Raw genomic sequence first — 13121 nt, 5'->3', positions numbered from 1 at the left:
GGTTTAACCGCGCCTTGTCTCGTTCATAACTCGAATGGTCGAGTTCGGCAACGTTCGCCGGTAAGTGCGCCATGCTGGTGCTCTAGTTACTCATTAGCCTTCAACTGGTCAAGATCGCTGCCATATCTACTGCTCATTTTTATCAAACTACATAATTTTCCTTGATAAATTACTGTCATAATTATGGACAAAAAGGGAAGAAATCTAAATCTAAGGAGAGAAAGAAATCTAATACTACTGTGCAATTGAAATTGGATTCGTTTTTCAGTAAAAAATAAATGTTAATTCATTCGCATTTCTTTTATTTATTTCCCCTATTATTTAGAAAAAAATTATGATGAATTTTAGTGGAAAAAAATTATTATGTAACTTTGCTATTTTTGAGGATTCATTATAATTATTCCCATATATTCATAAGTTTGATTAGCGCGATTTTGCTTAACACAGTAAAACTCGGGGATTTATTAACCGCATTAATCAAGGGATTGCTGTATTTTTTATAGCCATTCATATTTTGCTACGTCCCTAAAGTGTTGGAATATACCGCATTTACCCTATTAATTTATAAACCATTTAAAATCAGCAAATACAAGTCCTAATATATTCACAGACTTACTATTCAAAAGTCTCAAACCATAATATTCTTTCTACACAAACAGTTTATCACTATTTGGTAGAGCAAGGTCAACTATCATCTTTGACAGGTGTTTCGATGTTCTCACTAGTTTACTTGGACTTTCACTCTGAAGATCTCAAGATTTTTCTGCCAGACCTAGTGTTTTGCAGGAATGTGGTGAGCAATAGTATGACGTTGCTATTTCAACCATCTACGCATGCGTGGAAGTAAGACAAAGCTTAATATAAAGGAATAAGTTGAGAAGTGTTGGACAGGCTGGAATTCTAAAATTCGTGGTTCACATAAAAAAAGCGTTCCGCCTTAAAAATAAACGTTCCAGGCAACTAGAAACAGGTTTGCAGGCCGTCAGAAATTGGCTTCGGTTACGGTAGCTATGATCGAATGAACATTAAGTCAGGCAACACAGAGTAGGTCCCATGCAAGAATGTTAATTGCGCGCGTCACTCACAGATGAGCAAGAGGGATGGATCTACAGAAGGAAATACTATTTACTCCCAACATAATAGTTTCAAATTATATATAAAAAAACATTTATGGCACCTATTCGTTACCTCAGCTTTCAAATTGAGGAGAAACTCATCGGCAGTTGGAGAAACTTCTCGAAGAAAAGGCAATGCACAACAAACAACATGACACTTCACAGTTGACTGACTAGACTCAATAGTCAATAGAGTACTTGAAAGTCAAAAATTTAGCATTCAAACCTTTAGATTCTGTGAACCTTGTGATTTCTTCATTATTAAAACTTTAGAAGGCTCACAATATATCAAGTAAAGTTTTCACTCAATTATTGTCTCCAAGTTTGGGAGCTTTATCTGCAGTTAATTCAGTTACCTCACACACCGATTGCTTAACAAGAACTAACAAGTAAATGGTAAACACTATCCATCGTTCCCGCCACTTTGGCTGTTGCACACGATTGATTCTGCATGTATAACATTTACGATTTATGAAGGTTATTAAACCATTCTGTTGAATGCCAGTTACTGATAAATTCATAATATAGAAGAATTTGTATCTATCATTTTTTTTTTCAAATGAGTATATTGATGGTTGGTGTCCCTGCGGCCTGCTACCTTCTTTGTTTATGTTTTTCGTTAAGTTGGTAATCCTGATCGTAACAGTAGGTGTTTCCATGTCTCAGCTTATTGCATCAGTGGTCAGTTTTGTATTTGTCGATTGAATCATAGGCAGTTTTTCATGTATTTGTGAGCAAGTGTACATAGCAAAAATGTTATTCTTTGCGATTTCCATCAATAATGACATAACTACACTATTGTATTACGCTCTGGCGGCTCTTGAAATAAGAATTGTAGCATTATGCATTAAGTTAGCATCAGTGCATTAACATTGTGTGCATTTGAGGTGGTCCCTTCTAGTTTTCTATTGCTGATTGAATTCCAGTGGCTGTGACGTTGCACACGTTCTAGCAATTATTGGATCCCTGTGACAGTACGTTGGATGCGTTCAAGCGTTGATTGGATTCTTGTGACTGTTACGTTGGCGGTTGGACGCGTTCAAGCTTTGATTGGATTCTTGTTACTGTGATGATGCAAGCGCTGTTTTTTCAATGAAACAGCTGTGGCATCTTGCAGAGACTCATCAGTGATGATGATGGACTGAAAGTAGAAGTGTGCTGGACGTTCCAGATTTTTGGGTCCTGCTTTCCAATTTGCTAAGTATAGTGACCATAGTGACAAAGCAGAGAGTTTTTTTAGACTCTCCCTCAAGTTCATTTTTGAGTCCTATAAGTAGACCAGTAAAGTATCATGCATAGTGGCAAAGCAGAGAGTTTTTTAGACTCTCCCTCAAGTTCATTTTTGAGTCCTATAAGTAGACCAGTAAAGTATCATGGTCCGGATACCAGCATCATCATACATAAGAAATTGGTTTAGATCTTGAATAAATGAGGAAATTTAAAATGAACTGATTCTAAAAAATCTCTGCTTTGCCCACACTCAGGATGATGTATGTTTTTGGTGAATTTTCCTGCGCATTTTCACTTTTTTTAAGCTACTGCTGTGCACAGTTGGCGCAATGTAATGAAAATTGATTATCTTCGCGCACGTGTTCGCGCAATCCCGGCCATCAATTCTACGTCGCGCTGCCGCGCACCTGTCTCTTATACACATCTAGATGTGTATAAGAGACAGCTCTGAGGCAGTGAGGCTTAACCGATGTCATTGTAATTTTTTACGTCATTGATATCATTGTGGAACCAATGTAAGTAACTAAGGAATTTCCCAGTTCAAATATTTATTGATTTATTACTATCAATTTCGAAACTCCACATATTTCTAAAGGGAGTTGTGATGAGACCATGGGGATGGGGCCAGGGGTCGAACTGTTGAGTTTAGACCATTACAACTAGCAAGAGGGGCCCAAGGGCCAAGGGCATGGGGCCTTGCAAAGGGTTAAGACCGACGCACGGCGGTGGACCAATAAGTACTCACAATAATTCCCTGCCACCATGTCTATCACAGTCTATAGGATTTTGAATCGATGCATGCATTCAAATTCAAATTAGGTCCACCCACGCCCCACGGCCAGTGTAGCTGTCAGCTCACCTTCTTCAGAAGTGTGAAAGCTTTTGCCGGTGAAGGTGTGTTTTACGATTGGTCCATAAAGAAGTCTTGATTGGTTCAAAATGACATAAGAACAGGTTCTTTTGAATAACCTATGGATTGGCAGTTTGGCACCATGTTCCACACAGTGGAACAGTGGCAGTCACTGCCACTGTTGGAATTACCCACAATGTTGGAATATGGTGCATTTACCCCATAAACATTTTTGTCTCATTTGTAATTGGCTTCTATCAGAAACTTCAGAACTTTGGCTGAGAGCCTGAGTGGTAACACTTCACTTCACAGTCCACTCGGCACTCAGTCCACCAAGTTCACTCAGACACTCACAACTCAATCAACTCAAGCAGTCTGTCACTGTCTCACACTCTCACTAATGCTATCAGTATTTAGAGTCTATCAGCGACAGCATGTTTGTTTTACTGTTTTAGCAAGTGCTAGGTACCGTACCTATCACTATTCCTTAGTCTTACTCCTTACCTCAACTAGATTCCTAGAAGTCTAAAATATCCACCATCAAATGATCAATACAGTACTTTTTGCTCCCTCAGTCATTGTCACAACAAATTTTAAGTAGAATTTTCTTGTTTGCAGATTGCAGGTATAGTTACAAAATTTATGTTACTGACCCAAACAGAATGAAAAAGTGGGCCGTGTCCTCACTTGATAAATCCGGGTAAAAATATTGCTGAAACAAAAAGCGGAAAACGGAAAAGAAAGTTCTTGATTACCAAGAAAAGGATAGTCACGAGCAATTTCTCTCTTTTGATTAGTCTGCTATTTTCGAAATTTGCCAACTCATTTTAGTTTATATCTGGATTTTTCCAGCTATATTTGTGTTTAAACCCTAATCAGCAATCATAAGGCCTAACGCTAGTTACTCCTGAAGACCTGTACGTAGGACAGAAGTGCGCTCGCCATCCCGGCGCCAGTTCAGCACGCTTTCCCCCCCTCAATTCGTAACCAATAATGACGAAATGAAATTCACAGTTTTAGTGCTAATAATACTGTGTTGATAATTTTTTCACATTTTAACCTTCTCGTTTTTTATAGGAGCTCAATTTGCCATCCAGTAGTTAGTGGACATAACATAACATAACATAACATAACATAACATAACATAACATAACATAACATAACATAACATAACATAACAGTGATGTTGGCGCTGAAGATTAGGCCTGATGTGGCCTGTCGCCGTTTCTTGTACTTTTTGTGACTTGTTCACAGGAGATCTAAAAACTTGTCATTTGACCGGATCTTTTCGAGAGTGACTTCTAAGTCTTTTCGAGTACACTGCATCCACTGGCTCCCTTTCGTCCAACAGGCGAGTCCAATCGTTCAATGTAGACAAGAGGCTAGTGGTGCAAGATCTACCGGCAATAAAACCATGTTGACAATCTGATAGCAGATGGTGCACAGTCAAATGAACGACAATCCTATCCCTCGCAACAGATTCCATTACCTTACGAATAACACTTGCCACACTGACTGGGAGATAGTTACCGGGGCTACTTTTGTTACCTTTTTAGCGCATTTTCTATTTGATGGAAAAAAGGCGCTATTGTGTTCGTCATGTCCGTCTGTCCGTCCGTCTGTCCGTGAGATCATATTATACGTTTTCGTTTACGAGAAAATGCGCTGTCTGTCACTCACTGCAGTGAGTACTTAGTAATAATTGTTGAACAATGGTGTTACTTGATCTTCTTTCCAATCGGTCGGCAAAGGCCAAAAACAGAATTAAACAGTGGGGAATGAAACAATGAAACATAAAGCTTAGCTGTTTTCATTCTCAGCCAATGAGGATGCCTTTACTTGGTACCGCGACCCTGAAATAGCTTGTCATCACCTATATACACCAGCAATAACCCGATAAGTACTGTAGAGGCGGTTAGTGCTAGCCATGCAGATACAACTACAGTGGCGGAAATCGCTATACGACCACTCGGTTTTTTCTCGCATAAAAAAATATTGGATTCTAATTACATTTAAAAACGGTTCCAACGCTGTACGAAAAAAAAATAATTTTTCAATATACAAGGAAAAATGATGAAATTTAAAAACCCAGGTGGAAATGGTTATAAGACCAAGAAAGGTTTTTCCGTTTCTGGATCCCATACACTCGTTTCAATAGGCAATCTCACCTCCTTTCTCCTTAATTACCTCAATGCAACTTCTCTCCATGCGATTTACCAAGTAATCCCGATTCATGCCAGGAATTTTAGATCAGGAACTAAGGGTAGCCGTGATCAGGTCACTCACAGATTGGAACTGGCGCTCATTTTGGTAAACATCTCTCGCCATGATGCGCCATAGATTTTCAATGGGGTTGAGGTCAGGACTAAGCTCTGGCCACGGCAACAGAGTAATATTCTGCTCTTGGAACCACATGTTTGCTGACTTCGAGGTGAGAATCGAAGCAATGTCTTGATGTAAAACATATGTTCCCTCATGTTTCTCATCGGCAGACGGGAGAAGATGGTGAATTAGCTTGTGCTTGTATGCCTCGGAATCTTGTCTCCCTTGTAAAATAGCTGGAGTACATTTTCCCTTTCGGCTGAACGCCTCCGAAACCATAACCGAACCAACACCAGATTGCGGCTTGGAAAAGAATTCTGGCTCACTGCCCAGGTGGTGCCAATATCATTGTCATCCATATGGACTATCAAGATTGGACTTTTTTTCATCACTGAAGATAATCCCTCACCGATAAGCACATTTTTTATCAGCCAGTTTAAGTAGGTTATTAATATGTTTTTGTTTAAGCATAGGGACATTTTTCTGCGTCATGTACTTGAATTTCTTCGAGTCATGCAATATCTGACGGATTAACTCCAGGGGCCAATTTTATAGAAGTAGAGGTCCCAGTCGATTAATTTTGGGGTTGGTCCAGGGTACATTTATGATCCGCGTTGCCGTCCGGATTAGCAAAAAATGTTTGTACAATGGTTTTTGAGCGTTTTATTTCCTTTGCAATGTCCCGTTGGCTTCTACTACATTCCGCAAAGACCAAAATCTGCGCCTTCTTGGCCTCTATGAGTCCTGCAGTTCCCATTGGCACCTTTTTTACTTCGAAAAATATAAATGAGAACACTGAACTACACCAGAAGTACACCAGTAGTACCCTAAATGGCGAAAATCAGGATATTCTTTAAGTTCCTGTACTTTTTAATGTGAAAAAATTACAATAAGATACTAAAATGAAGAAAAGCCGATTTTGGTCTTATAATAACCATTTCCACCTAAGTTTTTCTAAATTTAATCATTTCTTCTTATATATTTAAAAAATTAATTTTTTTTGTGTAGCGTTGGAACCATTTTTAAACGTAGTTTAGCCTCGTATAATTAGAATCCAGTATCTTTTATACAAGAAAAAATATTCAGAAAAAATTGGTGGTCGTATAGCCATTTCCGACACTATATATAGTGGCCTCCAGCGCCAGTGGCTCGAGTACTGCAGGATGGTCGAGTTGGTAAAAGTTCAGAGCACCAAACTTGGAGCAGTGAGTTGTGTGTTCGATCCCAGCAGCAAACAGCAACAGTTCTTGTCAAAATCGTCATGATGGCCGGGCTGTTAAGAACGCTGAATGTGGCGCAGGGAGTTGAGTACGTGTTTGCGACCAGCAATAAGCTTTGAAACAACTGAGATATTGAGAATCTGTGGTCATGTCTACGAAGAGGACTTGAGAAAAGGATTATAACACCTCAAAACATCGAGAGAGTTAGAGCAGCATTACTGCAATCTCCGAAACGCTCTGCTCGGAAGCAATTATTTGCTCCTGGCATTTCAAGACGTTCTCTTCACCGGATTCTGGAATTAGAGGATACATGGTTCTAACAGGATGGTGCCACTACACACACAGCGAGGGTTACAATGAATTGTTTGAGGCAAATGTTTCCTGGACGGCTTATCTCTATGAGGGGTGATGTGACCTGGCCAGCACGCTCACCAGATTTAGCCCCATGCGATTTTCTCCTTTGTGGTTACTTTATGTCCAAGGTGTATATCAACCGCCCCAACACCTTGGAAGACCTAAGGAACAATATTGAAGCTGAAATTGGCAGAATACCAGGGGACATGCTTGTTAGAGTTCATGAAAACTTCGTAAACGTATGCAACATCAGTGTGTGGAAAGCGAAGGTCGACATTTGCCAGATATACTATTTAAAACCATGTAATTTATAAATTTCATTCCTGTTCAGTATAATTCAAATATCAAATAAATTTTTCTAATGATCATAATTTTTTTATTTCATTCCCAAATCAGCAACTTACTGCGCGCCACCTTTACAGGCACCTTTACAGGCAGCGGAGCGACTGCGAAAAAGAGAAATGAAGATAGATTTTTACAGAGAAACATTTCTTCTGTAATTAACTTTGTGATGATTTTTTCACTGGGCAATGTCCGATGGATTTTATACCAATTCCGTCATTTATTCGTGATTTTTTAATTAGAATACGCAATTTATTGCAATGAAGTATGAGAGCGAAGATTGATGTCTAATATGGCCGTTTGAAGATTAACAATGCTATAGAATAGAATAGTGGGATAAAAAAGGGATATATAAAAAAATGAAAAAGTAGGATAAAAGTGGGAAGATCTTAACCTCAGCAAAATGAAAGGCTGGGAGGGGAATTTTCATTTGTGGACAGAGAGCCATTTAGTTGGGCAAACATTTTCCTCTCTGTAGGTTTAGTTAAGAGCAATACAATTGTTCATGACAGGCGCAATAAATACGATCGTTAGACTAGGTATCCGTATCTTAGGTGAATCAAATTCAATTATATTAGAGCGCTCATTACTTACTACAGAAAGGAATTCATTTAGCAGACTAAGATTTATTTTAGGACTTCGTGAAAAAAATAATCAAATATATAGTTACGGTCACTTCACGGTCAATCATAAAGAATGCATTAAAATAAAATTTTCGCTGCGCTCTGGTGCTGGCATGCAGTGATGCTTTGACACAAAGGATAATATATTTTGATTAACGTGCAAATCGGTTTCAATCTTTGATAATTCAGATTACGATTCAAATAAAATTTAATATTCAACGTCAAATTATTCAACAGGTTAATGAACAAGCTCGAAATATTTTATCTATACTCATGTTTAATTTTAATCGTATAAGTTAGGGTACGTATTATTCTTAATACTTAACTTCTCGTTGACCATAAAAACATTTAAATTTTCCAAATGGTTAATATTTTCCTGATTCAATATCAGTTCTTATTCTATAGTGGAGAAAGTGACACAAGAAAAGTTTGAATCGTGTAGTTGCATGTCACTCTTCAGTCGTGTTTGATCATGCACAACTGACGATAACTTATTTGTACATGAAAATCAGCCAGCGTGACAACTTTGAAAAGCATCCTGATAGATTGATAAGACACATTTCTCTGATAGAAAAAATTACCTTGAAATTAATTTGAGAGAATGGAAGCTCAAATTTACATAGTTGATAGCATTGATAATCGCTGTAAGATTATGGTTGTTATTTAGAATATGGTAGTTAATTTAATTGAGTTGAGCGCCAGTTTGATTGTTAACTTAAGTAAGTCAACACTCAAATTAAGTAAGTTACCTTTGAAAACATTTAAAATGAAACTAAATGTTGTGTATAAATTCGGTTACGGTTCAGAATAAGAGGAGATATTTTGAGGTTTAAAATAGATCTAATTATTAGACAATGCATTTTATTAAATTATTTTCAAAAAACATTTTTTAGCGGCCTCTATTGTTAGTTGCCCATACGCATGTCCGTGCATGCAACGATGTCGTTCATCACGTTGCTGTACTGGCATGTCTGCTTATTTTCGTCTTCTACATGAAATTTATTTCAATTACAGTGTAGTACTTAATAATTTAGTGTACAAATTCTCCCTCATGTGTTCCTGAGAATAATTATGAATCACTCAGATTTAAGCTGACGGCCACGATACGCTGCAAAGAGAAAGAAGTTCAGTGTGGTTTGATCTAATTTAAAATCCATAATTTAGGTCAGTATTTAATGGTTGTAAGTCCAATTTCCGGAATACATTTTTCATATTCTCAATCGTAAATTTTGAGTGTCAAATCATTTAACTATATCATCATATAATTAATTATATCGGGTACCATTCTGTTTTGATGAAAAAGAAACGGCCGCAAGCTTCACGATACTCCAACCGTATCACTCCTATATTTTTTTCAGTTTCCTTAGGCGTCTACAATATGCAAATTTTCTTTGCAGCCTAAGATCTGGACTGAGAAAAACGTTCTAGAACGATTTTACTCTTGAAAAGTTTCATTTTCTGCATACTATAATTGTCATTTAGCAAATTTCAAGTTTTTTCGATTAAACAATTTTCAGACGCTGAATAACTTTCTGATTCCGTTCTAACATTTTTAATTTAGCAGGTGTTACCAAATGCAGCAATTTCAAAAGACTCAAGAAATGTTCAGAACCCCATACCACGTCCTCATCCGTTACCGTTCTATTCTTCCTTTTATGCAATTTATAAACTTATCTATGTTTAAATAAGTCACTTAGCAAAACTTTTAATTTAAGGTTCATCTTGATGTAGTCGGGTTGTGTTGAAATTTGGAAAATGAATAAACAATAAAAATTTATTTTATTTATAAAATAAATATAGTCAATCATGCCAGGATACGCAATGACTGATGAATTAAAGTACACGGTGACACATAATACTCGTTCATGAAGTAAAATCCGCAGATCATCGAACAAGATGGCGAGCAGGAGATATCCGACACCATCATAACTGCAGCTCGAGATTTTAGTTTGCGCTGTAGGCCTTCAATCATTTGTTGAACACAAATTATTTTGACAAATGTTCTTAGTCACGAGGTGATTGAGCAAACGTTCTGTGAGTCACGAGGTGATCGGGTAAACGTTCTGAGTTACGAGGTGATCGAGCAAACGTTCTGAGTCACGGGGTGATCGGGGAAACGTTCTGAGTCACGACGATCGGCGACTAGCAAATCGTGAGTCGTTGAAGGGATTCCTCGCGGTCATTTGTATTGTAAGTCGTTCAGGATCAAAATTATCTTAATTCTACATAGTCCTAACTTCAACTCCTATAATCTAATTAATTCAACAAAATTTTGGTAAGAAAAACGAAGGCTATTAATTATGTGTAACAAAACAATGAACATCTCACCGTATCTCGCAACCGTTCTACTTAAAAGTTAGTGTCTTAGCCTAGGAATGAATCTCAATCGAACGGTCGGACTAGAATTAACAACAACTCAATGAAGGCATTTATAGTTAACAATGAGGTGTGAAAAAATGATGTGTAATGGCATACATTGATTATACACTGTGGTAAACAACAAAATGAGATCTTTGGGTACAAAATTCAACTCGATACAAGATTGAGGAATCGAAACAGTTTTTAACCGAGAAATTTTAAAGAACCCAGTGCCTAGGTTCTTCTCGGGTTTGAACGGATGCCCAAAACGGCCCAATGTACACCTGCGACTTGCTGCCATGAATTTTGTGGCCCAGACATTCTTGAGCAACCATGTCTGCTTTATGTCCTCGGTAGACCTCTTGCGAAGTAAAGCTTATTTTGTCGCACGAAAACTTGCAGATTTGGCCGTTGGTGCCGTGCACTCTGCGTAGTTGGTATTCCTGGGGGTTGTCGTGGTCCTTGATGCGAATGTCAAACGAGACGGGCAGGACTTGCTCCTCAGGGTAATCCTCGTTGAAGGATTCGTTGCAATTGCAAGAGTTTGCCACTGGAAGGAAAAATAAGAATGAGTATTCTCATTGCAAAAAAGTGTTGTACTATATTATAGATATTCAACCAACCCTTGTTTAAGGCCATTACCGTAAAAAACTCTTAACAAAGGGTTCTATTGAAAAATGTATTATAATTTTTTTAAGATGAGGTGTGATTATAATAAATTATTTAACATGGTCCACAGATGAAATATACCAAACCGTCCTTGAATTCATAACAAAGTAAAGAGTTATATAGGAAAAAATTGCATACATTAGAAGGAGGTTGTCGACTATACAAATAAGAGAGCTCGCATCACGCTTGCGGCGCATGCCAAGAGCTAACTTAATGCTGTTGTAGCCAGAGCCGACTTAGGCGCTTACGTAAGTCTAGCTGAGTGCATTTGCCCAGATAATTGCATGCCAAAATGGGAGCAAATTCTTCAATATCGTAATGCAATTGAATTTGATTGTTAAACTCGTTAATTCAGGTCATAAACGGTGACAAGCGAAGGCAAGAAATACTGTTGATGCGTTGAAATGGAATGATTAATGATTACAAGGCAGCAGGAATGGATAAAAATTCATAAGTTGTATTTTCTGATTTAATTGAATCAGTGAAAATCTAGGTGGAGAGTAGCGTTTATCAAGGGTGAATGCTATGTATACGCGACTGTTTGTCTTAAAATACATTGCACTTTATTCCTACAGAATTTCAAGCCTTACCCTGGCCGCCGTTTCTTCTTGGAGATTTCTTGCCTTGGATGGAATAAAGACTTCTATCGTCGGCGACAATGACGCCTTGGAAGCGAGTTCCGTCTTCGTCGAAACATAAGGTGGCATTGCCACGAATTTCCACGGTTTCAAAGAGATCAGAATATGAACATGACATCGTACGGTTAGAGCCTCTCCGGATGCGGCCCAAAGTGGGGCTGCCATTATTTCTAAATGATGAAAAGCTGGACTCGGAGAACGAAGAGCTGTACATGGGTAACATTTCGGTAACCATTTTCAGCTTGTCTAAGGTTTCCAAAAAATGTTAAATTATGCAATTAGGTTATCAGCTGCAAATATCGAAAATAGAATCAGATTAAAGCGTAGACTGATGAATCAATCGTTTATAAGTTTTTAATTAAATTGTCAGTCGAATAAATTCAACAATTGATAAAAGCTTGATGACTGAGCAAACTCACAACAACCACACCGCACCGCAAGTGCTGCACTGGCAGTGCTGATCCCTGGCAGTTCTTTATATAGCCTCATCAGCCCCTGCCCCTCCTTCCATGCTGCAGCAAACGGGTGCCGCTTACGTCCGATGTTGTTCGTAAGCCTAAAGTCTGTGATTGGCTAGAACGTAGACACACCTCAACTACGCAATGCTCAAGAGCTTAGCCATTGGGTGTTATGAAGAAATCAAGGTCTTTATGGTGAGCCTGACATAACAGGTTATAACGAGTGCGCTGACTAACTCATGAGTTTGACAAAACGGGTTCTCTTAGCGAAATCATCGAAATTTACCTCGCATAAGGCACAATCTGAATATAGTAATTGACAAGTCTAGTGGGAACTGTTTGTGCAGCATATCCAAAACAGAAATTTAACCTTAAAATAACTTGAAATTAAATAAATTTTAGCCTATGAAATGGAATAAATTTTTAGCATTGGAATGAGTTTGGCTTCATGACCACAGAAAACTGCATGTCTACTATATGAAAAAAAAACATTTTTAACCAGATAACCGTGAAATGTCTCTTTAATCTACGTAATGGTATAAATATTAATAAAATACCTTACTATCGTGGATAATAATAATAAACTCTATCTCTAATTCCTCAGAAAACCATCACATAAATGCAACTTTGTATAGCGGCAGCGTCGTCGTGCGAGCGCGTCATGCGTGCGCGGGATGCACATGCAACGTCAATGCCATATAGGCTGTCAATTAAGGTGCTGTGATCAGCAGACGACCGAAGCAAGCATCAGTAACTCAAATACTCATTTAATTATAAATGCTTTTGTTAAATGTTCATGCGCCTAATTTTACTCTGTTTGGATACTGTCTAAATTTATGGTACTACAGTCCATAATAATTTATTTTCTGCATCTTTGTTAAACAGCGAAATTTATTTGAGAATTAGAATTTTTTTTTCTCTTTTTCACCCGTGAAGGTGAGA

The 13121-nt window shown here is 38.0% G+C and overlaps 1 protein-coding gene across 1 annotated transcript; it reads right to left on the bottom strand.

Moving 5' to 3' along the window:
• Positions 1-9823: 9823 nt before the first annotated feature.
• LOC108668307 lies at positions 9824-12166 on the bottom strand. The gene is made up of 2 exons (XM_018155497.2): positions 11674-12166; positions 9824-10964 (listed from the first exon to the last, which is right to left on the bottom strand). The coding sequence occupies exons 1-2, from the start codon at positions 11954-11956 to the stop codon at positions 10633-10635; spliced, it is 615 nt and encodes a 204-aa protein (XP_018010986.1). The 5' UTR covers positions 11957-12166; the 3' UTR covers positions 9824-10632.
• Between the last annotated feature and the right edge of the window lie 955 nt (positions 12167-13121).

The sequence above is a fragment of the Hyalella azteca genome, unplaced genomic scaffold (genome assembly GCF_000764305.2).
Source record: "Hyalella azteca isolate HAZT.00-mixed unplaced genomic scaffold, Hazt_2.0.2 contig14641, whole genome shotgun sequence".
Taxonomy (NCBI): domain Eukaryota; kingdom Metazoa; phylum Arthropoda; class Malacostraca; order Amphipoda; family Hyalellidae; genus Hyalella; species Hyalella azteca.
Note: the sequence above shows the minus strand (reverse complement) of the source record. Positions and strands in the feature narration are given on the sequence as shown.

Coding starts and splice junctions, on each gene's coding strand:
- LOC108668307 (XM_018155497.2), bottom strand. CDS start 11,956: ATGGTTACCGAAATGTTACCCATGTACAGCTCTTCGTTCTCCGAGTCC. Junction 10,965..11,673: donor AAGAAGAAACGGCGGCCAGG/GTAAGGCTTGAA, acceptor TTTTCCTTCCAG/TGGCAAACTCTTGCAATTGC.